Here is a 27438-nt window from a genome sequence, read left to right on the forward strand (position 1 = left end):
GAATATGTCTGCTATTTTGTTATACTCTCCAAGTGCTTATTAACAATAATAATGGTGTTTAGTGCTTACTACTTATAATAATGATGGCATTTATTAAGTGCTTACTATGTGCAAAGCACTGTTCTAAGTGCTGGAGAGGTTACAAGGTGATCAGGTTGTCCCACATGGGGCTCACAGTCTTAATCCCCATTTTACAGATGAGGTAACTGAAGCACAGAGAAGTTAAGTGACTTGCCCAAAGTCACACATTGAATATAAAATGTATATAAAATGTAAGTGGCAGAGCCGGGATTTGAACCCATGACCTCTGACTCCAAAGCTGGTGCTCTTTCCACTAAGCCACGCTGCTTCCCTGACAGGCACTGTACTAAACGCTGAGCTGGATACAGGCAAATCGAGTTGGACACCATCCCTGTCCCATATGACACTCTCAGTCTCAATCCCCATTTCACATATGAGATAACTGAGGCTCAGGAAAGTGAAGTGACTTGCCCAAGGCCACACAGCAAAGTGGCGGAGGCAGGATTAGAACCCAGGTCTTTTTAACTCCCAGGCCGATTCTCAGTCCCCTATACCGTGCTTGGATTTGTACCCTTTAGTCACCCCCTCCTTCTGCCCCAGAGCACTTTATATATATAAATACATAGATAGATAGATATAGATAAATCATGGATATATATAATTTATATATAATATATATATAAATCACAGATATATATTTACATATATATAGATCCATGATTTATTGACATATTTAATGTCAGCCTCCCCCTATAGAATGTAAGCTCCTTGTCGTCAGGGCACGTCAGCCAACTCTATTATATTGTGCTCTCCCAAGTACTTAGTACAGTGCTCTGCACACAGTAAGCGCTGAATAAATATGATTAATTAATTAAAACAGGCAGGCTTCCACATCCTTGTTGGATGAGACATGAGCCTGCCATAAGCTGGTTGTGGGAAGGGGACATATCTACCAATTCTATTGCATTGGTCTCTCCCAAGTGCTTAGTACAGTGCTCTGCACACAGTAAGCACTCAATAAATGCCATTGATTGACTGTAGAGGTGAGAGGGGGTCCAGGATAGGAGAAGGGAGAAGAGGTGCATCCTGAGAAATGTTCTCTATGCACCTGAAATGGTGTGGGAGATTTAATGAATTATCCAGGTCTAATCCCCATAAAAGACCACCAGCAGGCCCATCTGCCTTCTGATTTCCCTTGGAAAAACATCTTGCCCATGGACCTCGTGGATAGAGCATGGACCTGGAAGTGAGAATTACCTGGGTTCTAATCCCAGCTCTGCCCCTTGTCTGCTATGAGACCTTGGGCAAAGCACTTCACTTCTCTGTGACTCAGTTACCTCATCTGTAGAATGGGGATTAAGACGGTGAGCCCCATGGGGGACAAGGACTGGGATAATACAACCTGATTATCTTGTATCAACCCCAGCGCTTACTACAGTGTCTGGCACATAGTATTGCTTAACAAATACTACTGTTTTTTAATTGTCAGTGATAGGCAGCACTTACCTGTCTTTGCAGTGGATTTGATAGGGCCAGTCTGCTCAGTGGCCTCATATCCAGGAGGGCTTCTAACTTGCCATTTGATAATATTCCCTATGACCAAAGACCGTGTCACCCCACCTGCTCCCCCAGGATTTCTCTAAGTCAGGAACATAAGCTTACCAAATTTGAATCCTAGATAATCAACCAGCTCATTTCTTAAATGTGTTTGGTCTCTCATCTACTTCATCTAAAAGCTTATCATATGAACACCCTGCTCTAAACCAAAGACAAAAAGTGCTTTTTTCCCCTCAACAAAAGTTCATAAGGATTTTTCTTCAAGTGTTTTTATTGTTTTACGAAACAACCACCTTTTACATATCATCAGACCTTACCACTGAAGTGCAAAAAAAAAAAAAACAACCAAAAAAACTGTTTGAGGTATTAAAATGGAAAGAAAACATGCCCAGTATTTCTTGACAATTCTCCGCTGATGGCATATAGAGAATCCACAAAACAATGAGCCTTCCAGAAGCCCTCCCAGGTAAGGAGAAAAAAACCCAACTTGTCTTTTTTTCCTCATTAGAAGTCTGATTCTCTCCTTTCATGCTGTGTTGCATAAAAGAGATCTTCGATGTATCAGGTTAAGAAATGTTCCCAAAGGGTATATGTACAATATTATGCTATTGGGAATGAGCTTCGGAGAGTTGGCCCATTCCCAAAAGATAGAAATCCAAGCGAGTGTACACAACTGGCTTCAAGGATATCTAGACAAACTATGCATATCAGCCTAATGGGGACAGTCTTTGGATTTTGTAAGCTGCTCTAGGCCATTTCAGAAAAGTAGACTGATACCCAGGAATTAGCTTACCCTGTCAACCTACCAGCCATCAACCTGCATTTGTTCACCTTAAATCCTTGGGTTCCATGACTGGCCTGAAGCATGCTCAGTTAAGTACATGCCCAGTTTAGATCCTAAAGCATTCTGGAAATTGGTAGTCAAGAGACACCAGAATGCTGGGAGTCTTTAATTCCCCACTTCTCCACATATACACTCTTATGGATCCTGGGAGGTAAGGAGAAGACATTCATGCTTGGGATGGCATTTCAGTGATCAGATTTTTCAACTAAAATAATGTAGCTCACCTAGAAACAAATAATGACATTCACAGAGACCTTCTCAGTCTTTCTATCCTGCCATTTTTTTTTGGTATTTTTTAAGCGCTTACTTGTGTCAAACACTGGCTAAGTGCTTGGGTAGGTTGGACACAGTCCCTGTCCCTTATGGGGTTCATAGTCTAAGTAGGAGGGAGAACAGGTTTCTGATCCCCATTTTACAGTTGAGGAAACTGAGGCACAGAGAAGTTAAATGACTTGCCCAAGGTCACACAGCAAACATTTGACTGAGGTGTGATTCGAACCCAGGCCCTCCAACATGAGTTCTTAGCAGACAGTGTAGAGAAGGAGTCAGTGATGTCTGGGTAGAAGTGGTGCGTGTTCAGTTTCTCCTGCAGTTATTTTTTTTTCCACTCCAGCAAGAAGAAAATACATTAAACAGGGAAAAGATTTGCAGATGACACACTTTTAAATACATAAGCCTTTCTAAATTCTGTGCCTTTGAAGATGGTGTGAGCAAAATGAGTCCTGCAGAGTCATTCATAACTTACTGGTAAATAAGTTATTTTCTTCCAAGCTGTTTTTCCTTTATAGCAGACTTCAAGGTGACCAATCACTAATTCAGGATGAGTACCAAGATATGGCAAGCAGGTGGACCAGAAAAAGTTGATTTTCTCTATTTCACCACCTGAGGGGCTCCTGGAGAGGAAGTAAGTTTTCTGGGGCATGGTAAAAGCTTTGACTATCAATTAGAAGTCTTCTCCAACAGGTTAAACTCTTTCTGCGCTCCTCTAGCACTTCAAAAAAAAAAAGTTGCTCAAAGAGTTGTGTTGATTTAACAAAAACAAGGCCTGTATTACCCATTCTTGCTTGGGATAAAATCCTTGCAAAAATGGGAAGGTCACTTGTCTACAAAAAGTAGGAATCAGCTAAGATGCATCATAGTGAGCAGGATTCTCCCAGACTTCACAGAGCCATTTTCTGATTGGAGAAAAATGAACTTTCAGAAATGGCATCAGCTAATTCAAGGAATTAGGGGGATATTCAGGAAAAGGTTCCTTTTACTGTAGCTAGAACGAAGAAAGGAGTCTATGGAAAACCTGATTCGTTCTCCTTTACTCGAATGAATGGTAAACTGAACAGTTTTATTTTGTTTGAGTGGTTCTATCGTGCACCATTTGCTGTGAGAAACGGGCATTCCATGATCCAGTACAATAGCTTACTATCAGGAGGGCACCACACTATAGTGGGATCCTCTAGGCTACAAGGTAGTTATGGGCAGGGACTGTGTCCACTAATTCTGTTGTGCTGTACTCTTCCAAATGCTCCATATGGTGCTCTACACATAGCAAGCACTCAATAAATACCATAGATTGATTGATATAAGCAACCCCAAACATGAAGAAGATAGAAGCAGATCCCAGTGGGACGCTCTGGGCCATTTTGACATGATTTTCATTCTAAGGAAAATGGAGGTATCAGACTCCCTTCCTCAGATGTAGGTATATTTCCCAGCTCTTCACCCCAAATCCAACCAAGAAACACTAGATCTCAAAAACAGAAAGGTGTCAGAACTGGGCGGATCCCATCCAGTTCAAGTCCTGCCGTTTCGACTCACGGAAGGACGACTCCGTGCGATGGAGGGAGAGAGGTCTGATCCCCTATACACACATGCCACTAGCAACAGCCTAAATGCGCTCACTGGCACCACCATTACCATCTACAGAACGAAGCCTAGCTAGACTACAGTTTCAGAGTGAACATTCGATTCTGACCAAACCCTGCCTTGGCGTGGAATTGATCGCGTCGCAGACAAGCAAGGCGATCTCCAGGGCTCAAGGTGACCGTGGCAGTTAGTCAAACACTGGGTTTCTTATACCGTCCAAAACAAACCTGGTGGGATCCTTCCTGTGCAAGAGAGCCAGGGAGTAAATGAAAAGGGAAAAGCTTAGGACTCCCAAAATAATGATTCCTGATATCAGAGCACTGGTCAAAGGATTCAGTTGGAAAGGAGGTCCATTCGCAGAGCCTGCAGAGGAGCAAAACACACAGAGATGTAAGGGCCCCGTTCTCTTTTTCCCATCACCCGAGAGTCATGAAGTTGTTCATTACAGGTGTCCTCCTGCAGAGAGCTACTAACGTCTCAGGAGCTGAACCTGACCTTAATAACAATGACACTTTTCATTTGCCGGGAGGGGCGACCCAAACAGGGTATAAAAGATTTTCTGACTCACCGCGGTGGCTCGCTATAAAGGTTTAGACACTTGATTTAAGTTTCATTCAGTAAAATGCCACCAGGACAGACAAAATGCTGACCTTTTTTCAAGGTAACGAACACAGCAGCTCAGGATTCTCGAGACATAACACAGCCAGGGTAAGGGATTTTTAAGGTCTATCCTAACTTGTCCCAGTTTATCTCCCCAAATCACTTTTTTTATAATGTTAACCCCACAAACCTTCAACTTTTTTTGGTATATTTTTATTATTAACATTTTCACTGCCAAAGTGCCTAAGCCTTAATATTCTTTTATATTAATACCTGTCTCCCCTTCTGGGTTGTAAGCTTATTGTGGATCAAGAACGGTTCTGCCAACTCTGTTGTATTTTAATCCCCCATGTGCTTAGTATAGTGCTGTGCACACAGTAAGAGCTCAGTGAATTCTAGCAATTGATTGATCAAAGTCAATTTTAAGTATCGATCCCATTTTTGCCTCCACCTACGTAAGTCAATGTGACACAATTGTGAGATTAATAATGAATATTTCTATGATGGAATCAACATGCATTTAGAATTTTTTTTATCTGAGAGGTTTGATCATTTTAAAATAAGCCATAATTTCTTTCCTGCTAAATCACACTGCTCCCCACTCCGTAAGATGTCTGGAGTTTCCTTGGGTAACTGATATCCTTGTTTTTTTAATGGTATGTGTTCAGCACTTAATGCATGTCTTGCACTGTACTAAGAGCTGGGCTACATACAACTTAATCAGATTGGACACAGTCCCTGTCCCACGTGGACCTCAGTCTACGTAAGAGAATGTGAAATGAAGATTTGAATAAAATTTGTCCCTGTCCCTCCACAGCTCCAATACAACCCTTCTGATGCATTTCTTAAATCTAGATCAACTTACCAAGCTGTGAATTGTTGGTGGGTGTCTCATCTGAATAAAAGAAAAAAAAGTTGCATTATTAACATTATGTCTGAGCCTTTAACTCCTATTATCCCTTCCTTCCTCAACAGCCTCCTTCAGAATAGTTGAACCTGACTTGAGAAAACATGGGGAAGTTCCAACAGGACAAACTTATATCATCCTGAGATCCATTTACTCTTTCTTCTTCCACTCATGCTGGCTACCCTTTACCCGTTTCTTCAACTGTCAGGCCCCCTCATTCCATTAACTGAATGACATTCTTTCATTTTTTAATGTGGCTATTACTATGTCATTTTTTATACTACTAGAAAAATAGTCATCAATTAGTGTCTGCTTATTTGAAAGGGGTGACAACTTTTTCTACCCTATTCTGTAAAATTACTACCCTTAGTTCAGCACAGACGTGCCCTCATGTAATGACCAAATGAAATAAATAGCCCCGTTGAGAGTTTCTATCTCATTTTGCCATTTAAAATGTGTTATTCAAAGCTTAAGGGCTACTTGACGTCATGACCCTAGATTAAGTAAGGAAGCATTTTTTTCCCTCCCATCTCTCTCTGTTCACCTCTGATGTCCCATAATGAAACCAGCTTGATTATCTTCATTTGTATTTCCTCTTTACTTGGCAAGACTGCTGGTGGTGGCTCAGAAGTAAGTGGAGGCTCAGAGCAAGTCACTCGTTGGTTTTTCCTCTCTGTCAGAGCCTGGAAATGTTTCAAAGGAGTGCCACCTGGGAAATATTACTGCTTTCCTCATTTTGGAGCAGAGGTCTTAGAGGTGTCAGGTTTTCCAAACTCATCCAGATGCTGGGGACGAGGAGCCTTCAGGCTATTGCCCAAATGCCTCCAATGGATCTGAATTTGTTCATTTTTATAAGTTGGGATGGGGAAAGACCCTCAAAACATTTTAATAATTGTGGTATTTAAGCACTTACTATGTACTAGCCATTGGACTAAGAGCTGGGGTAGATATAAGATAATCAAGTTGGACACAGTCCCTGTTCCACACGGGGCTCACAGCTTTATTCCCCATTTTATAGATGAGGTAACTGAGGCACAGAGAAGTGAAGTGACTTGTCCAAGGTCACCCAAAAGACAAGTGGCAGAGCTGGGATTAGAATTTACATCCTTTTGGTTCCCAGGCTCCTGCTCTATCCACTAACTACTTCCCAAATTTAGCTTGGGAGCCCCAAGAGAGACAGGGCCACTGTTTAATTCTTACCTGTGTATTTTCTCCCAATCAATCAATCATATTTATTGAGTGCTTACTGTGTGCAGAGCACTATATTAAGTGCTTGGGAAGTACAAGTTGGCAACATATAGAGACAGTCCCTACCCAACAGTGGGCTCACAGTCTCCGCATGCAGAAATCACCTAAATAACAACTATTACTACTAAGATATTTAGTAGAACCCTTGCCTGAGGATTTGACTCTAAAACACACTGAACCTGCAGAGCAGGCCGTTTGGTATGTGCATCCAATTAGTGAGGCAGGAATGGGTTGGGAGTTGAGAGAGGTCTCTCAGATTGGCTCCCATCACCTCACTGTGGGCAAGGACTATGTCTGTCATACTGTAGTCTCCCAAGCGCTTAGTGCAGTACTCTGCACACAGTCAGTGCTCCATAAATATGATTGAGTGACCTTTCTTTCAGGTCCCTCGTTTTTTGGTTTTCGGAAAAATCTCCTCGGTGCCCCACACTTGGAAGATGCACCAGAAAAAGCAGATTAAGCACATAGGCACTAGAATTGGAACAGCTTCTAATCATCTTCCTGGAAAGCCCCTCAGTTGGAACAATGATGTGGAAGAAGAATGTGTGTGTGTGGCGAGGAAGAAGGGATGGGATATTCCCCTGGAAATCAATTCCACAGGTCACTTGGAAGCCAGAATTGGAAGATAAATCTCCCTGCTCTGATATCCCCCTTCAGACCGGTCCAGTGCTCTGTGGGTAGTAAACAGCCAGAGCCCAACACTCCACGGAATAAGTGCTCAACCATTACTGATAATAATAATAATAATAGCATTTATTAAGTGCTTACTGTGTGCAAAGCATTGTTCTAAGTGCTGGGGAGGTTACAAGGTGATCAGGTTGTCCCATGGGGGGCTCACAGTCTAAATCCCCATTTTACAGATGAGGTAACTGAGGCCCAGAGAAGTTGTGACTTGCCCAAAGTCACCCAGCTGACAATTGGCGGAGGTGGGATTTGAACCCAAGACCTCTGACTTCAAAACCCGTGCTCTTTCAACTGATCCAGGCTGCTCTCTAAAGCAGCTTGATAAATCTAAAATCTACTGATAAATGATCACTCAGTCAACACATATTTATTGAGCCCTGACTGAGTGCTGCGCTACGCATCTGAGAAAGTACCCCCAAGGAACTTAAATCTAGAGAGATAGACACTAATATTAATATTGAGAAGCCACATGGCTTAGTGGATAGAGCGTAGACGTGGGAGCCAGAAGGACCTGGGTTCTAATCCTGGCTCCCCCATGTTTGCTGTATGACCTCGGGTAAATCATTTAACTTCTCTGGGCTTCAGTTACGTCATCTGTAAAATGGGGACTGAGACGGTGAGCCCCGTGTGGGACAAGGACTGTGTCCAATCTGATTACCTTATATCTACCTCAGCGCTGGGCACATAGTGAGCACTTAACAGTTACCTTTATTTTCATTATTATTGAGAAGCAGCGTGGCTTCATGGAAAAACCATGAGTTTGGGAGTCAAACAACATGGGCTCTAATCCCAGCTCTGCCACTTGTCTGCAGTGTGGTCTTTGGCAAGTCACTTCACTTCTTCCTAAATTCCCTCATCTGTAAAATGGGAACTATGACTGTGAGCCCCACGTGGGACAATCTGATTACCTTATAATCTTCCCCATTGCTTAGAACAGTGCTTGGCACATAATAAGCACTTAAATTTCATCAACATTATTATTATTGTTATTATGAATAAACAATTTATGAAACAGGGTCACAGTGGGGTGATTAGGGATACTCATCAACGTGAGTTAGTTCTGAACTTTGGTTGCTTTGTGTTATTTTCATTTCAAAAAGGGTGGGAAGGATAATGAGTGAATGAATTCATGAAATGGAAAGAAAAGGGAGGCCTATCGCTGGGACCATTTGCAGATTAAAGTTTGGAAATTTGGAATCTACACAGAAAAGCTGGATGAGTCTTACCGCTGCGAGTGATGATGGGTCCAGCGGTGATAACAGCACTTCCCGAAGAACTCTGGGGACTCCATGTGGTTTTCCTACCCGCATCTCTCCTTTCTCGGTGACTGCAGATCTGAAGTGTTAATGAAAACGGAAATGACTTCCTTCTACCCAGGTGGAGCATGCGTGCTTCTGGGAGGTAATTACTGCGCATCAAGCTTCCACAGGATTTTCCTTTCTGTTCATGGCTCAGGTTTCCACTATCTTCCCATCGCAAAATGGCCTCTGTCTGTCTCCTTCCTTTTGCCCCAAACCTTTATAAATCCAGTCACTAAAATTGGAGCAAGAACCTTCAGAGAAGCAACATAACCTAATAGAGCACGAGTCTGGGAATCAGAAGGAACTGAGTTCTAAATCTGACTCTGCCACTTGTCCGCTGTGTGACCTTGGGTAAGTCACTTAACTTCTATGTGCCTGGAGACTGACTGTGAGCTCCACATGGGACAACCTGATCACCTTGTATCCTCCCCAGCGCTTAGAACAGTGCTTTGCACATAGTAAGCACTTACCAAATGCCATCATTATTATTATTATTATTCTCTGGGCCTCAAGTCATCTCATCTATAGCATAGGGATTAAGACTGTGAGCCCCATTTGGTATAAGGACTGTGTCCAACCCGATTTGTTTGTATCCACCCCAGACAGGTACATAGTAAGTGCTTAACAAATACTACAACTACACATAGTGCTTAACAAATACCAAAAAATAAAATAAAAACACCTATGTTGATCTGCACTGACCATTGAGTCCAAGCCGGAACCTGAAGAACAGAAAGAGTCATGGAAAATAGTAGCCTTAAATATTCCATTTGGAAGCCGATTGTCAGCCTTAGGTGAGCCCTTGGCCTTTACGGATCTGGAGTGGAAACTCTTGAAAAGCCCTCTGGGCACTTACAGGAGTGAGCAAGGGGCAGTCATCTGCTCGACAAAGCTTGGTCACGCAATGCAGGAAGACGGTGGACATTTTCTGGTTTTTGTGTTTCACAAAGCGGAACACTTCGAAAGAAAACCGTCCTAGTTGGCTCTTGCCGTTCTCGATGATGGTCGTCTGAGGGTCCTTGTTGCAGCTGCATTTTCGAAAGCATGGAGACAGGGACTGTCATGCGGGATCAGGAACTCACCATTCATTTCTTTCAAAAACAGCAGCGCACATCCTCAATTAAAGCTCATTTATTTCAAAGAGCCTACTAAGAAGCTAAAAGACAAGATGCCAGATTTCATTTAGGGATGTCCCAACCTGCTTTGTTAGAGAAGCAGCGGGGCCTCGTGGAAAGAAGACAGGCCTGGTAGTCGGAGAGCCTGAGTTCTAATCCCGGCTCTGCCGCTTACCTTAATTTGGGTGACCTTAATTTCTCTGTGCCTCAGCAAAATGGGGATTAAGACTCTGAGGCCCATGTGGGCCAGGGACTCTGTCCAACCTGGCAGGCTGAAGGAGTACCCACCTAAAGAAGAGGTCATAGCGGACGTCATCATTGGGGTTTCCGGATGGAGTGGTGTAGCAGTAATCCATCAACACGTTCCATCTATATGAGCAGGAAAACATGATCTAGTATCAGATCCACTTTTGGGGGCAATCATTATCGGACAGATAAAATGCAGCCCAAAAAACAGCCAACATCCTGACCTGAAGAGTAAATTCCTAGCAATTTTCTGTTCAGCTCATTGTGGGCAGAAATGCGTCTGCTACTTCATACTCTCCCAAGCGCTTAGTACAGTTCTCTGCACAAAGTAAGGGCTCGATAAATATGATTGTTTGACTGATTGGAGATGTTTCTTATTGGTTAAGAGTCTTAATCTGAATCCAAGTATTTAAAATGATTTTGCCCCCAACTATGAATATTTCTGAGATGTTTTATTTTGGGAAACACCATATTGGTGTGTAGAAGATGTTCATCTGTGACTGATCATGTTCTGATTGCACGGCCTATCTGGAAGTCAGAAGGCTTCTAATCCCAGCCCTGCCACATTTCTGTTGTGCGATCTTGGGCAAGTCACTTCACTTCTCTGTGCCTCATTTACCTCATTTGTACAATTGGGATGAAGACCGTGAGCCCCAAGTGGGACAGGGACTGTGTCCAGCCCCATTAGCTTATAGCCACGTTTTTTAGCTTAACAAATACCACAATTATTATTAGGTAACACAGGGGATTTGTGTTAACATGCTTATGAATACACCATTACGGCTCAACTGTTCTGTACCCATGCAACCCATCCCCACCCATTCAAACCCCAAGAGAAGTGGATGGACATTAATGGAATACTAACCAGACTGACATAAATTTGACCATAATTCCCACCCATATCAGACTGGAGTTTATCGTATAAGAACTAGGTCCCTGTGTTAAGGTGGACTGCGGGGAGGAGGCTGCTGTTGATAGCTCACAGCCTGAGCAGGTGATTTGTCAAACAATGGTGGCTAGACTTTTCGCTAAAATTGGAGCTGGGTTCATTTCAGTGATTGGAATATATTGATTCATATTTAGTCATGTTGGGTGAAAAGATATGTCTTGTCCCCACTATATCCATCTTGAATCTCAAGGCAATGAAAATTTTCCCCTCTGGACTGTAAGCTTGTTGTGGGCAGAGAAAGTGTCTACCAACTCTGTAAAATTGTATTCTCCCAAGTGAGTAGTTCAGTGCGCTGCACACAGTAAACAATAAATACCACTGATTGATTAAACTGGTCCTACTGTAATTGCCCAGGTTTAAAGCACTGAGGTTTTTAGACAGGACCTTCATCTTTGGAATTCTGTTCTCAATTTGAACAATTCCGGCCTGAACCCAGTAAGGTTCTAGGCTTATATTTTAATTATTCCTTTCTTCTTCAACCTGCCATTTTGAATCTCTCTCTTCCTTATAGAAACATAAAATGGAACTCTGATGTCTTTGTTATCAAACAGTCCATCAGTGATATTTGTTGTGGGCCTATTGAGGGCAAAGTGCTATACCAAGTACTTAAAAGAGTGCAACAAAAAGAGTTTAAACTCTAACTGGGGAGATAGAAAAGATTTGCAAATAGTGGCAGGTAGAGAGTAAGGCAGAAAAAGCTGGAGAAGAGCATTGAAGTCAATAGTGAGTTTTTGCTTGAGGTGGAATAATTAATAATAATAATTGCAGCATTTGTTAAGCACCTACTATGTGCCAGGCACTGTACTAAGCACAGGAAGATGAGAAGCCTTTAGAGGCTTTTGAGGAATGGACAGATATGTCTGCCAAGGACTATTTCAAGATGATCTGGGCAGTAGCATATAGCATAATCCAGGATATGACAAAAATCTGGACCAGAGGAGATGGATGGAGAGGAGGGGGCAAACCTGAGAGATGAGGTAGGTAAAGAATCAGCAGTAATTCTTAGTTGCTTGAAGATGAAAGGGAGTAAGGAGTCATGAATGACACCAAGATTGCAGACTTCTAAGACTGGGATGGTGGTATCACCAGAAATGGGAAAATTCAGAAGAGGAGGAATGGGGTCACTAGATGGAAAGTCAGGGCTGCATATGTAGATTTGGGAGTCATCCACATAAAAGTGGTAACAAGGATAGCTGGTGAGTTTCCCAAGGCAGTGAGTGGAGTCAGAAATTTTAGAAGACCCAGAAGAGACTGTGATTCCCTCTCTATGAAGGGAGGGAATCACATTTTCTGTGTGCTCCTCAAATGCCTGAAGCAGTCCTCTGCTCACTGTAGGTGCTCAATAAATACTGTTACTATTCTCATCAATGTTTATTCCGTTATAATTTGTTGTTTCTATTTGTTCACATTCCCAGAGGGGAATGCAATTTATAAATTGAAATCAAAATTCATAAGCTGGTTTTATGATGCATGAGGCTTGAGGGAAGCATAATTTTTCAACCAACAAAAATAGGAGTTCAACAATACCTGCCATCCAAGTTGGTGGCTCTCACTGCCGCAAAGATTTTGGTTTTCAAAGGTAATCCTGTGCTGGGGATAATCAGTTGCTGACTGTAGGTTGAATCCTGGTTATAAAACAAAAAACCCCATCAGATATCACAACAGCATCAGTTGACAGCAAAACGGTGATAGAATTGCAAAATGTCTACTCATTTCTTTGGCAGAAGTGTGCTACACCTAGGGATTCTGAGGTCATCTAGACATTTTCTCTAGCCTCCAGGCCAGGGCCAAACACAATCATCTTAGGAGGTGAAATAGGTTGCACATAATTCCTGCCCCACAAAGAGCTCACAGTCTACGTCGGAGGGAGGAGGATTTAATCCCCATTTTACAGCTGAGGTAACTGAGGCTTGGAGAAGTTAAGAGACTTGTCCAAGTGCCCCAGAAAACAAGTTCTCCCTCCAATTTAGATTGTGAGTCCCATGCAGGACAGAGACTGTATCCAAACTTGTATCTACCCCAGCACTTAGAACGGTGTTTGACACCTACTAGGTGCTTAACAAACATCGTAATAATAATAATACCCAAGTCCTCTGGCTCCCGGACCTGTACTCTTTCCAGTAGGCTAAGCTGCTTCTTACCTTCCTCCCAAAAGTGTTTTGTGGGGCCTACAAGTTATAGACCATCTCACTCTCCCATTAGGAAGAACGTTGTGCTCAGCATATCAATTCAGGACCGGGTCAATCTTAGAGGCAGGCAATAATTCAGTGGTAGTCTTTAAGGGGATACCACTAAGTCTCAGCAACCCATGTCAGCTCCTTGAGGGACGGAGTTGTATCTATCCACTCTATTATGAGGTTCTTTCCCAAGCGCTTAGCATAGTGCTCTGCATGCAGTAAGTGCTCAATAAATACCACTGGTTGATTAAGAACTCATGGGTGGGTTTCTGAGAATCACTGACTCAGAATATTTCCTTAGAAATATTCCAAGCACGCCTGCTACCTAAACAGGCTCTGGGTCCTGCAGGTACCAGAAACCCATAATCTAGTCCCACCTTATCATCCCCTCTGTCTCCACTTTCACAACTCCTGGTAAAGCAAAAATTGTATAGATTGGGTCAGAGCTTCTCTGGAGTCAGCAACCATTTGGAGAACAGAAGACCATCATAATTTCACCCATTTAAGCAAATATTGTATAAAGTACACAATTCTCACAGATGTCTAGAGGGTTTCAAATGGATGTACAGGGCTACTTTATAAAGGAAAATTCTGCTTCTCAAATGCAAGGTAGATCCACACTCTGACAATTTTGTGTGTCACACACTTGCTCCAACGGAAGTTAAAAGCTGATATTTGACCTAGTAACCACAAAGCCAAAGAATACACCAGCCCTTTTCTAGTGCAATGAATTGTGGTTTGGGACATCTCTGCTCACTTTTTCTAGAAAAATAACTCACTTTACTACCATTTTAACTTTCCCAAATCTGTTTTGGTCCTCTAAACCTCTATCCCAAACACTTTGAAAATAGGAGCCAATTTGAAAGTAATTTTTTTTCATTTGGGAGAATTGATATAAATGCTATTCCTTAACACTGTGAAATTTCCTCTCATTCACAAATGGGTTTGACCCAAATTTACTGAACCTTTAGTCTAAATAACTTGGCAGCTTCTCCACTGTAAAGATGGTTTGAAAATAACAGAAATGCAATCTTCATCCCAACACATTTTAATTTTTTTGTGTGTTTTTTTTTTTTAGGAACTCTGTGGTGTCAGAATATGAACTTATAAACAAGATTTTTTAAAGCCTTTGGAAAATGGTGTACTTCAATATTTATAGCTCATTATACTCCAAGTATAAAGCCCTGACTTTTAAATCAGTTGCCTGAATTACAACTCGGTGCCATGATGACATGAATAATAATGCAAAAATCAGATTCATAATTTACCAAAATGATTCTTGATAGATTGAAAAGTTGATATTTAAATCAGGCCTTTAAAATGTATGAATAAAAATTTTTAATCAACATGAAAATATCATTTTGGGGATTAATGTGGCTGTTATAAATAGAAATCCATGTATTTTTCACATTTCTTCACAAATGTCCATTTTACATGAGAAAGTTTAGATAACGCAGTGTAATCAATTCAAATTATATCAGTTGTGAAAGAACTGTCCATGACTAAACACTCATATTGAAAAGATGACCACATTTAAGCACCAAACCTACCTCCTAAGAAGTATCATTTTTATGTTTTCCTTACATTTTTTACCTTTCAAAAATCCAATATTTCAAAAAGTTTCTAGTTGGGTGAGCTAAGAAATAGATTAATGGCCCCTGTTCGATCAACAGAGAGGTAAGATACTTCTTGTAAATTTATAGAATCAAATTGATGGGATCTGATTAGAAACACATTCATAAGGAGAGGAAATGCTTTGGTCTCTGCAGCACCTCTTCATCTTCAAGATCCATGCAGTTTGACCAGCTAGAGTTGAATTCAGGTGGATTTATTTAAGGATTCCCCCCACCTCCTGATAACCAAACCTGGCAGTATACAGAATAAACCTTAGAGAAAAGGTGAATATCAGATGACGTATAAATAAAGCCCTTTACCTTTCCTACTTACATTGTACAGCAGGAGATTCAAAGTACTGACAAACGTACCATTGTTCTCTCTCACAGATATAGCCGCAGAAGACCTAATGTGCAATCGAAAAGAGGAAACCAGTTGAAGAGATTTTATACTAGAACTTTCAGCGAGAAGTGAATTTTATGTTCTGGGTAATAAAGTTCCGCAAAAAAGGAATGTGTGGGGAAATAAATAAATAAATAAGCCTGACTGACTTTAATGAGACCAGGACCAGGATAAATAACAGGACCAGGTAAATAACTAGAAAGGGAGCAGAGTTGTGTGAAGGAACAGGTTCTCAGTGGTGTTTCCATGCCTAGAGCATTTGTTTCCATGCATTAAACTTTGTATATTGCCCTGCACAAAGATTGCCTTTCACGCAGAATTTAAATGTGCCTGTGGTAAGTAGTTTTTCATGGGAGAAGAACAATTCGCCACTGGATTAAGCAACACATTCGGAGGCTTGTCATAAATCTTGACATAACTCATATCCCTGTCACAATTTCCTTTCTTTTACCTCCTTTCTCACTTTCCTGCTCCATCCACTCATATATTCTCCTTTTCACCCACTTAGAGGCAAACTCTGTCCTCTCAGTCTTTTTCACAATCCTCAGCTGAGGGGAAATTGCATTTCTGTGTGGTTGAGAACTAATGGCTGAACTGGAGGGAATTGATTATTGTTCTATGGACTCAACACCCCAAGAGCCGATGACTCTGGCCTAGAAGCATTGATTCTGGCCTTCCCTCCCACAGAGAGGAGTCCGGATTGGAGACAGCCCAAGAAATTCGGCCCCCAGGTTTCCTCAGGAGAGGAAAATTGGATTTTCCTATGGCATCAGGAATACAGCCACTTACACCAAAAAACAGGGCCCAATAGGGCCAGCTCTTGAATATGGCAGTCCCAGGTTGCATGGTCTAGGACTACTCTAGCTAATTCACCATCTAATTCAGAACCAAAGAATTATTCTGATAAATTCTGTTTTCATTATGCTTATAGAACATGATGGCAAAATTGGAAAATAATCTTCCCATAGCCCAAGAATGTCTGGATAGAAATTTGAAGAAACTAAATATGAAGAAAGAAATGAAAGAAAGAAGAAATATGAAGGAATACGAAGAGACTGTAAGCTTGTGATGGGCAGAGAAGGTGTCTACCTATTGTATTGTTCTCTACCTAACGCTTAATACAGTGTTCTGCACACAGAGAGTGCTCAATAAACACAATTGAATGAATGAGTTTTTGTGAACTTGAGGTTCTTCAGAATCACAACCCCAGCACTGTAAGAGAACTGACAATATTCCAGTTGACTTCTGACTTGAACTGACTGGAGTAATTGAAGACGTTGAGTATTTGGGGGCCTCAAATTATCAAGAGGATGTGCTAGTTTAGAACCAGCAACAGGTGAAGTCAACAGGATCAAACTGAGTTTAAAGGACAGGGGAGAGTGAAGAGGGTGAGGTCTCTTGACCCTTTCACACTTAGAGAGAACTAAGCAACCAACACAAAATACCGACTTACGAAGCAAGCTGGGTGTTGTTGACCAGATATTCCAGTGGATAGCTGCAGCTAAATTTGTACAGAAGTCCTGGCAGGTAGCTGATTATCGCAGCTGGGTCTGGGGTGTCAATATATCCCGAAATGTTGCCTATTTGTACGGTTGTTGTGTTTCCATAGGCACTGAGTCCCGGAACTGAAGAAACCTGTTGGAAACCACCCAAGAATCCTTAAGGGTGGCCACAGATGGATTTTGGAAACAATTACTCAACCGTCCTTTACAGAACAGAAATCAGATGGCTTGTGTTTGAGAGAGACAGAGAAAACCTAGGCCTTGTTGTTATAGACAAGGGAAGTAGAGATTTGAGTCATTTCCAGTACATTTGAATATCGTGAACTGCCAGTTTGAAAATTGAATCTTCCAAAACAGCAGAGCCTTGAATTTTCTGGAAATTGACTCAGTGCTTCATAATTCCATGGTCCAATCTCAAACCTCATTTTAAGATGCATCCTAAACCAACGCATTCTTTAGTGCCACAAAGCAAGCGCTTACAAGTTCAAGCTAATGAAAGGAGGCTCTTCGGGTAAAGGTGTTTGGTTTTCTGTCACTTCTTACTGATTAGCTGAAAAGAGTTGGACTGCAGACACGGAGCTGTAGCCACAAAATGTGTGATGCTCGTGCATGATTGTCTCAGGGGTCCCTGGTTGATAGTGCTGGAGACTCCACCCTGCCCCTTCTCAACTAGCTGCCTAAACCCAGGCAATGCCAGAGAATCCCTAGAATGACAGAAGCGGGGATGCCTAGGGCAGGGAACGGGCAAATCCCCAAATATTTCCTGTCATTGAGTGTGTTAATCAATCAATCAAATCGTATTTATTGAGCGCTTACTGTGTGCAGAGCACTGTACTAGGCGCTTGGGAAGTACAAGTTGGCAACATATAGAGACAGTCCCTACCCAACAGTGGGCTCACAGTCTAAAAGGGGGAGACAGAGAACAAAACCAAACATACTAACAAAATAAAATAAATAGAATAGATATGTACAAGTAAAATAAATAAATAAATAATCGACTGGTTTCCATGGGTGATCTCTGGTGGCATATGAGTATCGTGAGCTGTGAGTAAATTAGCAAAGGCCTGGCTCCTGCTCCTTCTGGAACCACAGAGGTTGTTCCAGTGTGGTGTGTGGTGTACACTTCATTAAGTGGATGGTGGTACACATGCGGTTATCATGGGCCAATGATCCCTCGTGGACCTAAACCATCCCCAGGGGCATGCGTTCAGCACCATGTCTACCTACGGGCCATCTTGGCAAGGTGACAAGACAGCAGGACAGTTGTGCTCCAGTTGGCCTATTTCTGGGGTAGTTTCCAATAGGGTGACATGCCGCCATTACTGCCATTGAGAGGCAGAATCTGTGCAAGCGTTTCCTTTCTGACGCCTGGATTCATTCATTCAGTCAATCGCATTTATTGAGTGCTTACTGAGTGCAGAGCACTGTACTAAGCGCTTGGGAAGTACAAGTTGGCAACATATAGAGACGGTCCCTACCCAACAGCGGGCTCACAGTCTAGAAGGGGGAGACGGACAACAAAACAAAACATATTAACAAAATAAAATAAATAGAATAAATATGTACAAATAGAGTAATAAATACGTCCAAACATATATACATAAAAGAGCTGTCCTCAAAGGACACCTAAACTGACTCAAACTCTATGGGGCAGCTGAAACCAAGAATGTTTAAGAAGCTCAGATTTGTCTTTTGGAGAGCGGCCATACATAGTGCCTTTTAGACGATTCTATCCTAATTTCTTCATAGCAAGTCAGACCTGGGCCCTTGGGAGTGAACACGTGACATTAAAAGAATCAGTTACTTATAGAGAAGCAGCATGGTATAGTGGATAAAGCACAGGGCTGGGAGCCAGAAGGTTATGGGTTCTAATCCTGGCTCCGCCATTTGTCTCTGTGTGATCTTAGATGAGTCATTGCACTTCTCTGTGCCTCAGTTCCCTCATCTGTAGAATGGGGATTGAGACTGTGAGCCCCATGTGGGATAGGGACTAGGTCGAACCTCATAAACCTGTATCTACGTCAGTACTTAATACAGTACCTGGCACATAGTAAGTGCTTAAATACCACAATTATTATTATAGAGACTGACAATATGTAAATAATAATGATATTTGTTGAGCACATTCCCTGCTCACAACGATCTTACAGTCTAGAGACAGACACCAATGTAAGTAAAATAAGGAATTGAGATGGTGCACATAGTAAGTGCTTAAATACCGCAATTATCATTATTATTATAGACAGACAATATGTAAATAATAATGATATTTGTTGAGCACAGTCCCTGCTCACAATGATCTTACAATCTAGAGAGACAGACACCAGTGTAAGTAAAATAAGGAATTGAGATGGTGCACATGGTAAGGTTTAAATACCGCAATTATTATTATTATTATAGAGACTGACAATATGTAAATAATAATATTTGTTGAGCACATTCCCTGCTCACAACGATCTTACAGTCTAGAGAGACAGAGACCAATGTAAGTAAAATAAGGAATTGAGATAGTGCACATAGTAAGTGCTTAAATACCGCAATTATTATTATTATTATTATTATTATAGAGACAGACTATGTAAATAATAATGATACTTGTTGAGCACTTACTAAGTGCCAGGCACTGTACTAAGCACTGGGCTAGATACAGGTTAATCAGGTTGGACACAGTCCCTGTCCCACATGGGGCTCACACTCTTAATCCCCATTTCACAGATTAGGGAACTGAGGCACAAAGAAGTGGCGTGACTTTCCCAAGGTCACCCAGCAGATACATGGTGAAGCCAGGATTAGAACCCAGGTCCCTTTGGGCTCCCGGGCCCATGTAGATACTCATCAATGCATTAAGGTGACTTGGTTCGAGAGAAGCAAGCGTGGCTCAGTGGAAAGAGCCTAGGCTTTGGAGTCAGTGGTCATGGGTTCAAATCCTGGCCCCGCCATTGTCACCTGTGTGACTTTGGGCAAGTCACTTTACTTCTCTGTGCCTCAGTTACCTCATCTGGAAAATGGGGATTCAGACTGTGAGCCCCCCGTGGGACAACCTGATCACCTTGCAACCTCCCCAGTGCTTAGAACAGTGCTTTGCACATAGTAAGCACTTAATAAATGTCATCATCATTATTATTATTATTCCAGCACATCAGTACACACTAACTGAATGCAGTGTGCCAGGCGAATATAGAAGAATAGCTTTCTTCTCAACTAGTTAGCTAAAACCCACTGATTTATGGTATTTGTTAAGCGCTTATTGTGCAAGACACTGGACTAAACACTGGGACAGATACAAGTTAATCAGGTTGTACACAGTCTACATTCCACATGAGAATCACCACTTAACAGGTGAGGTAACTGAGGCCTAAAGAAGTGAAATGACTTGCCCAAGGTCATACAGTAGACAAGTAGCAGAGCCGGGATTGGAATCTGAGTCCTTCTAACTCCCAGATCTAGGGTCTATCCACTAGGACATGCTGCTTTTCAAAGTACCATAAAAAGAGGTGTTGAAAGAATATCAGTGCATTTGCCTCTTACAGAGGAGAAAGATGAGGACTATTCAGTATTATTCGAACTGTTTTCCTGAGAAACTAAATTATACTTGAAATTTTGTCACAAAAATGGGCTTTTTCCCGGCTATTGTCCTAGATATGAAAGAATTGCAGAGAATACTTACCACTAAGTTGTTTCCACAGCCCTCCAAGGTGCTGAGATTGATGATAAATATGACCACGGCCGGAAAGGTATTGTTATTTATAAATCCCCTGCAGTGGGAATCCCCGTGTTTTCCATTCAGCGCCAAATCTGTTTCAGAATAACCCGAAAAGAGAACTGTGCAAAAATTAATCTTCATTGTGATGGCTTGCACACCGCAGTAGACACTGATATCTCTTTCAGCTGCAAGGAAAGTGGATGAAAAGCAAAGTTGAAACATGGGAATTCTATGAGCCGAGTAGAGGATGAAAGAATGACATCCGTTGATTCATTTTTTTGATATATTGAAATCATTTTCATCTTCTCTGCCCCATGATAGCCCCAAATCCAAGTTTTTAAGAAAAGCTGACAGAAAAGATCTTTCTTTCCTACTAAAAAAAATATCCACAGTGAAATGGAAGTGAAGAGGCAAAGTGAAATTGTGAGTTGAATTCACGTTAATCTAAAAAATCAAGAATGACCTTGCTTCTACACTTTGTTGGTGTGGATCTACCTAAAGATGGAAGATTTCCTTTCCAGTCTGATTAAGTCTCTAGGATCAATCCTCCCTGGCTATATTAAGAAGAAACTGCCACTCAAAAGGACCACCCCTATATGGTTTGTCCGTTTTATTTTTTTAATCTGCCACAACCTCACAGGAGAGGTGAAGGAATTTCTCATGGGAAAGAATGTTACGGTGAAACTCACCAATAGAGAATAAAGCTAGGCCATAGTCTTTGTTGCCAATAAAACATTTCTTTGATGGACGGTAACGAGTTTGCTGATGGAGCAAGTGACCACCGGGTATTGTAGAAGCCACATCCTTGGTTTCCGACTTGGTCTATACTTCAAAACGTATCAGTGCCGAGCACTGTACCAAATCAATCAATTAATGATGGTATTTACTAATGCTTACTATATACAGAGTACTTGGGAGAGAACTATATAACAGAGTGGGCAGACACATTCCCTGCCCACAACGATCTTACAGTCTAGAAAGAGAGACAGACACCAATGTAAGTAAAATAAGGAATTGAGATGGTGCACATTTATAAAAACATCTCTAATGCCCATTTTCTGATGGAAGCATATTTGAATTATCCAGTTAATTGTCTCTGGCTTGGCTTTGCCAGAGGAAAGCCCTGGGCCTCTATCTCATTCACAATTTAACAGACCGTTTTATCTACTGGCTTTTAAAAATGTTACACTGCATTTTACTTTTCCAGTGCAGAAATGTTGTCTGTAGAGTAACGGAATGATCTCCCTTGAATGACTAATCACAGTGGACTGTGAGCCCACTGTTGGGTAGGGACCGTCTCTAGATGTTGCCAGCTTGTACTTCCCAAGTGCTTAATACAGTGCTCTGCACACAGTAAGTGCTCAATAAATACAACTGAATGAATGAATCTACCCCAGAGCTTAGCCCAGTGTTGAGCACATAGTAGAGACTTTAAAGATACCACAATTATTATTCGTAATAATGGGGCTGGAACTGGTGATTGGAGGTGAGGAGAAGGAAGGGAAGAAGTAGGTAATAAGAAGGAAGGAAGCTCTTTATGGCCAGGGAATGCATGTGCTTTCCCCAGAAATTAGTATAGTGGATTACAATCAGAAGAGGCTCAGTAAATGCATTTACTACAAATAAACAAAAACCCCCAAGAAACAAAGAAAGCAAAACAAAGTAGGGCAGCAGCAGCAGCAGCAGAAACAACCAAAAACTACAGTTTTCCTCCTCACATCTCTCAACTTGATCTGGCTTCTTCTGCTTCCAGCTCTTAACCTACTGACATGCCTATTCCCTGTATAGGCAAAACTTTTCCTCATTCATTACACCCTACCTCAAACCCAGAGTGGACTTGACTTCCATCTATGTGATAGAGTCCCCAAACTATGATGACTGTAACCCCCACAAAGAGTGGTAGGAGGTCCCAAGAAGGCTAATGGATGTGGCACCATTTTTTTTTTCAGTATTTGTAAAGCATTTACTGTGTGCCAGGCACTATACTAAGCACTGGGATAAATACAAGCTAATCAAGTTGGACACAGTCCCTGTCCCACATGGGGTTCACAGTCTTAATCCCCATTTTGCAGATGAGAGAACTGAGGCCCAGAGAAGTTAAGTGACTTGCCAAGGTCACACATCCCTTCAATTTAGGGTTATATTAGATCAGATCATAATAATAATAATTATGGTATTTCTTAGACGCTTACTATGTGCCAAGCACTGTTCTAAGTGCTGGGGAGGTTACAAGGTGATCAGGTTGTCCCACAGGGGGCTCACAGTTTTAATCCCCATTTTACAGATGAGGTAACTGAGGCCCAGAGAAGTTAAGTGACTTGCTGGCGGAGTTGGGATTTGAACCCATGACCTCTGACTCCAAAGCCCGTTCTCTTTCCACTGAGCCACACTGCTTCGCTATGGCGGGCACATCTAATCCAATCAAACACTCTTTATGCTACTCACACCCCATCTAGTTACGCTGTATGGGTGCACCTGGAGAGCAGGGGAGTTGGGAAAGGAAGAGAACAGATGAATTGCTTTAGGGGGAATTCAAGCCATAATGTTCCCAATGCAAGAGAAGGGAATGAGAGGAAAAATAGGAGGAGCAAGCAGAAAAGAAGGGAAGAGGATGCATGCATGCACACACATACATACACACATACACAGAGAAAAAAAATCTATTAAAATTCAAATCTCCACCATCAGATGAAGAACCAAGGTAGAACCCATCCATTTTCCTAGTTCCCCTACCTCCCCCTCCTCTTCTTTCCCCTCTTCTTTCTCATTTCACTCTCTCCTCCCAATCCTCAGGGCTCCTTCTCTTTGAAAACAATGGAGACAATATTTTTTTTTAGAATTTAGCAATCTTTAGAGTCTATGGGTCAAATATTGATTTAGGGAATTTTTTTGAAATTAGAGAATTGGGATGATGATGTCCTTTCTATTCTTGAAAATCCTCAATTTCCTATTTCATCTCCCTTTACCTGTTTCATCAGAAAATGATAAAGAGCTTTTCTGAGACAGATGAGCCCAACAAAGTTTCAGGAACATGAGGTGAACACAAATAAATGAGACCACGGTGGCTTTGTGGCTGAAGGCCAAGTGACATAAATGAAAAACAATAGATCTAATGGCATAAATCATCTGAGGTCATAAGGAGCAAATGTATTATTCTATCATTACTCCCATTACTTTGCATTTATATAGACCCTTTACTCAGAAAAGCCCATTTCCATTCTTCTCTTCTGCTTTTTCTCTTCTTCATTCCAATTTGTTCTTAGTTGGAGACCCAAAATCCACTTTCCCTGAAAGAATTACCGAAAGATTGTACAGATAGGGTTGTTTTTGTTCTATGAATCAATGCCATCTAGTAGGAAGAGCACAGGCCTGGGAATCAGAGGGCCTGGGTTCTAATCTTGACTCTGCCAACTGTTTGTTGTGTGACCTTGGGCAAGTCACTTAACTTCTGTGCTCAGTTTCCTCAATAAAATGGAGATTTAATACCTGTTCTACCTCCTACTTAGACTAAATAGATAAGGGGTGGAGCAGGATTAGAACCCAGGTCCTCTGACTCCTCTGATCTTTGCTACATGCAAAGATCACCTAGAATAGCCTAGTTAAAATGTTTCACCTAAACTATTAATTGAATCACAGATTACCTAGGACCTTATGAATTAGGAATATGAGATTTATCCCTTGCCTGTTAGAAGTTCACTGGGGCAGGGAATATCTCTACCAACTCTCTTGTGTTGTAGCTCATTGTGGGAAGGGAAAGGGTCTGCTTATTGTTGTACTGTACTCTCCCAAGCACTTAGTACAGTGCTCTGCACACAGTAAGCACTCAATAAATATGAATGACAATGAATGAACAGTGCTTTGCACACAGTAAGCACTCTATAAATATCATTGATTGATTGTTCTCTTATTTGCCACCAATATGAATTTAGAAGACTTCTCTGTTGATCTTGGTGCTTGTCATTTTCCTCTGGGAATGACTTCTTTTCCCTGTTACGTTTCTCACGACATCTGACATTGGGTTTCTCAATGGCTGAAGACAGCTTCACTGAGTGTGCCTGTGACAGAGGGGTTTTCTGACACTTTTTAACTTCCCCTAACCTGTTTTTCATCTCTCCTCCATTCTTCTACACCCTAAGTAGTTCAGAAATAAGGGAGGCGAAAGAAAGTGGCTCAGTGGGGAAGGAGAGAACCTAAGATTGTAAGACAGGGACCATGTCTAATTTCCATGTGTGTATTCTTTCCCTTTAGTTCAGTGCTCGTAGTAAGTAGAGTAGAGCATAGTAATTAGATTAGTTCAGTGCACATAGTAAGTGCTTAATAAATACCACTGCAGCATGGCCTAGTGGCAGGAGCACAGGCTTGGGAGCCAAAGGACATGGGTTCTAATCCCAGCTCTGCCATTTGTCTGCTGTGTGACCTTGGGAAAGTCACTTCACTTCTCTGGGCCTCAGTTCCCTCATTTCTAAAATGAGGATTAAGAGTGTGAGCTCCACGTGAGACAACCTGATTACCTTGTATTTACCCCGGTGCTTAGAACAGTACTTGGCATTTAGTAAGTGCTTAACAAATACCATAATAATACTAATACTAAGCCAAATAAAAGAACCTCAACCACAACAGTAGTGACAGGATTGGACACAATGCTAGTTCAAAGTTGAAGTAATGAACTGAGCCTTGTCCTCTAGACTGTGAACTCATCGTGGGCAGGGAACATGTCTAGTAACTCCGTTTCATTGTACTCTCCCAAGCTTAGTACAGTGCTCTGCACGCAGTAAATGCTCAATAAATATGATTGATTGAGCCATGACCAGTTTAGTTTGTGCATCAGGTTAGTATCTTAAGAATGGACTCAAGAAAGTCTTCAGGGAGTAATTCCAGTTCAAGTGAGTTTAGCAACTAATGCTACCTTCTGCAAGATTTGGGTCAAGTATGATTTTTTCCACTGTAAAAATCCTTTCAAGAGATAATTTGCTCTCCACCTATGTGGCAAGTAGATCAGAGCCAGAATGATGGATGACCTCATCAACCAAAAGTTGAGAGAGAATGCCACAGGCAGAATGGATGTATAGATATTAAATTTGGATTTGGTTTGCCAGCATTCTTGTTAATTGCCCTTTTCTTTGTGGATGTGGCGTGCTTATTCAGCGATATTTATTGATATTTCTTTTCAAAGGAGTATATCGATCTTGTCCCATTTCTAGCACCAGCAGAAATCCCCATCTGTATATTAAAGCGTTGAAGTTCCAGGACAAGAGCAAACATACAACCTGGTTAGAACTGCCCATTTCAACCCTGAATTCTAATCTAGGACGATGGGCCCGGCCAAGAGGTTCAGCTGCTGCAGATACAAGATTTTGTCTCTTCTCACCAAGTGGATTATTTGGGGAGATATGGTAGACCCCCCAAACTGGTTGGAGAAGGGAAGGGAGGGGACTGGTGAAAAGAAGAGGCAGACAAAAATTTTCATGAGCAAATAGCAGATTCCAAAACAATTTCCAAGAACAGAGTCAAGTAGCCTACTATTAATCAGTATTTCATTCAGGCCTCATTTTCTTAATATTGGGCAATAATCTGCCACTGACTTTCCCACAGTTGTTTAATACATCTGGTAATATAAAAGGCACAATGGTAAGTGTGAATTAACTTTCTATAATAAAAAGCATTAATTAAGCAACTGTATGAATGAACTTGCCTCTCCGCATTTTACCACCCAGTGACCAATATTTTATAAATCTGCAAGCAGCCATTAGGATAATATTAACTGTGAAGAACACTTTGTATGGTAATTGGGATGAAAATTGCAATACTGGAGAAATTCCCTCACCACTTAATATCCCCTTTACAAAGAGCCCTACCACCATGTCTCTATACCCCCCCACACAATTTTCCATATATTATTAAGAGGTTTGCTATTCAAACATAATCATTCCTTCTGAAGGAGTCTGTAGGACTGGCTGACTCAGACTTACCAGGAAATCTGCTATGGAGACTGGCATCACAGTTATATCCGTTGAATTGGGCAGTTCCAGAAAACACCTTGGTTATCAGCAGAAACAGCAGCCATATTTGTTCCATTGCAAAGTCTAAGGAAACATCAATCTGTTATCACCTGTACTCGGTGAGAAGTTTAGCCATAAACACCAGGAATTTCGTTGGCTAGGTTTACCCCTTCAGAGTGAGAAGCAGCATGGTCTTCTTCTAGACTGTGAGCCCATTGTTGGGTAGGGACTATCTCTATATGTTGCCATCTTGTACTTCCCAAGCACTTAGTACAGTGCTCTGCACACAGTAAGCGCTCAATAAATATGATTGAATGAATGAATGAATGGTCTGGTGATCGAGCACTAGGTACGATCTAGGTTCTAATCCCAGCTCCACCACTCATCTGCTGGGTGATCTTGGCCAAGTCACTTCACTTCTCTGTGCCTCAATTACCTCCTCTGTAAAATGGCGATTAAGATTGTGAGCCCCCTGTGGGACGGGGACTGTGTCCAAGTTGATTATCCTGTATCTTCCCCAGCACTTAGTACAGTGCCTGGCACATAGTAAGCCCTTAACAAATACCATTAAGAAAACCAAAAAGTCCATCAAGGGCTGCATAATTATCTGGATAAAGCAGGAATTACATAGACAATTACTTCTATCCTGGTCTTTGCTTTTTCTTGATATACCTGGCCAGACGTTGCTATCTGATAGCACTGGGGATCA

The 27438-nt window shown here is 41.6% G+C and overlaps 1 protein-coding gene across 1 annotated transcript; it reads right to left on the reverse strand.

Moving 5' to 3' along the window:
* Positions 1–4469: 4469 nt before the first annotated feature.
* Positions 4470–26805, reverse strand: ZPLD1 (zona pellucida like domain containing 1). The gene is made up of 10 exons (XM_038766388.1): positions 26700–26805; positions 20695–20915; positions 16979–17160; positions 15457–15529; positions 12860–12957; positions 10426–10506; positions 9879–10050; positions 8948–9056; positions 5748–5777; positions 4470–4645 (listed from the first exon to the last, which is right to left on the reverse strand). The coding sequence occupies exons 1-10, from the start codon at positions 26803–26805 to the stop codon at positions 4470–4472; spliced, it is 1248 nt and encodes a 415-aa protein (XP_038622316.1).
* Between the last annotated feature and the right edge of the window lie 633 nt (positions 26806–27438).

This window comes from Tachyglossus aculeatus, chromosome 24 (genome assembly GCF_015852505.1).
Source record: "Tachyglossus aculeatus isolate mTacAcu1 chromosome 24, mTacAcu1.pri, whole genome shotgun sequence".
Taxonomy (NCBI): Eukaryota; Metazoa; Chordata; class Mammalia; order Monotremata; family Tachyglossidae; genus Tachyglossus; species Tachyglossus aculeatus.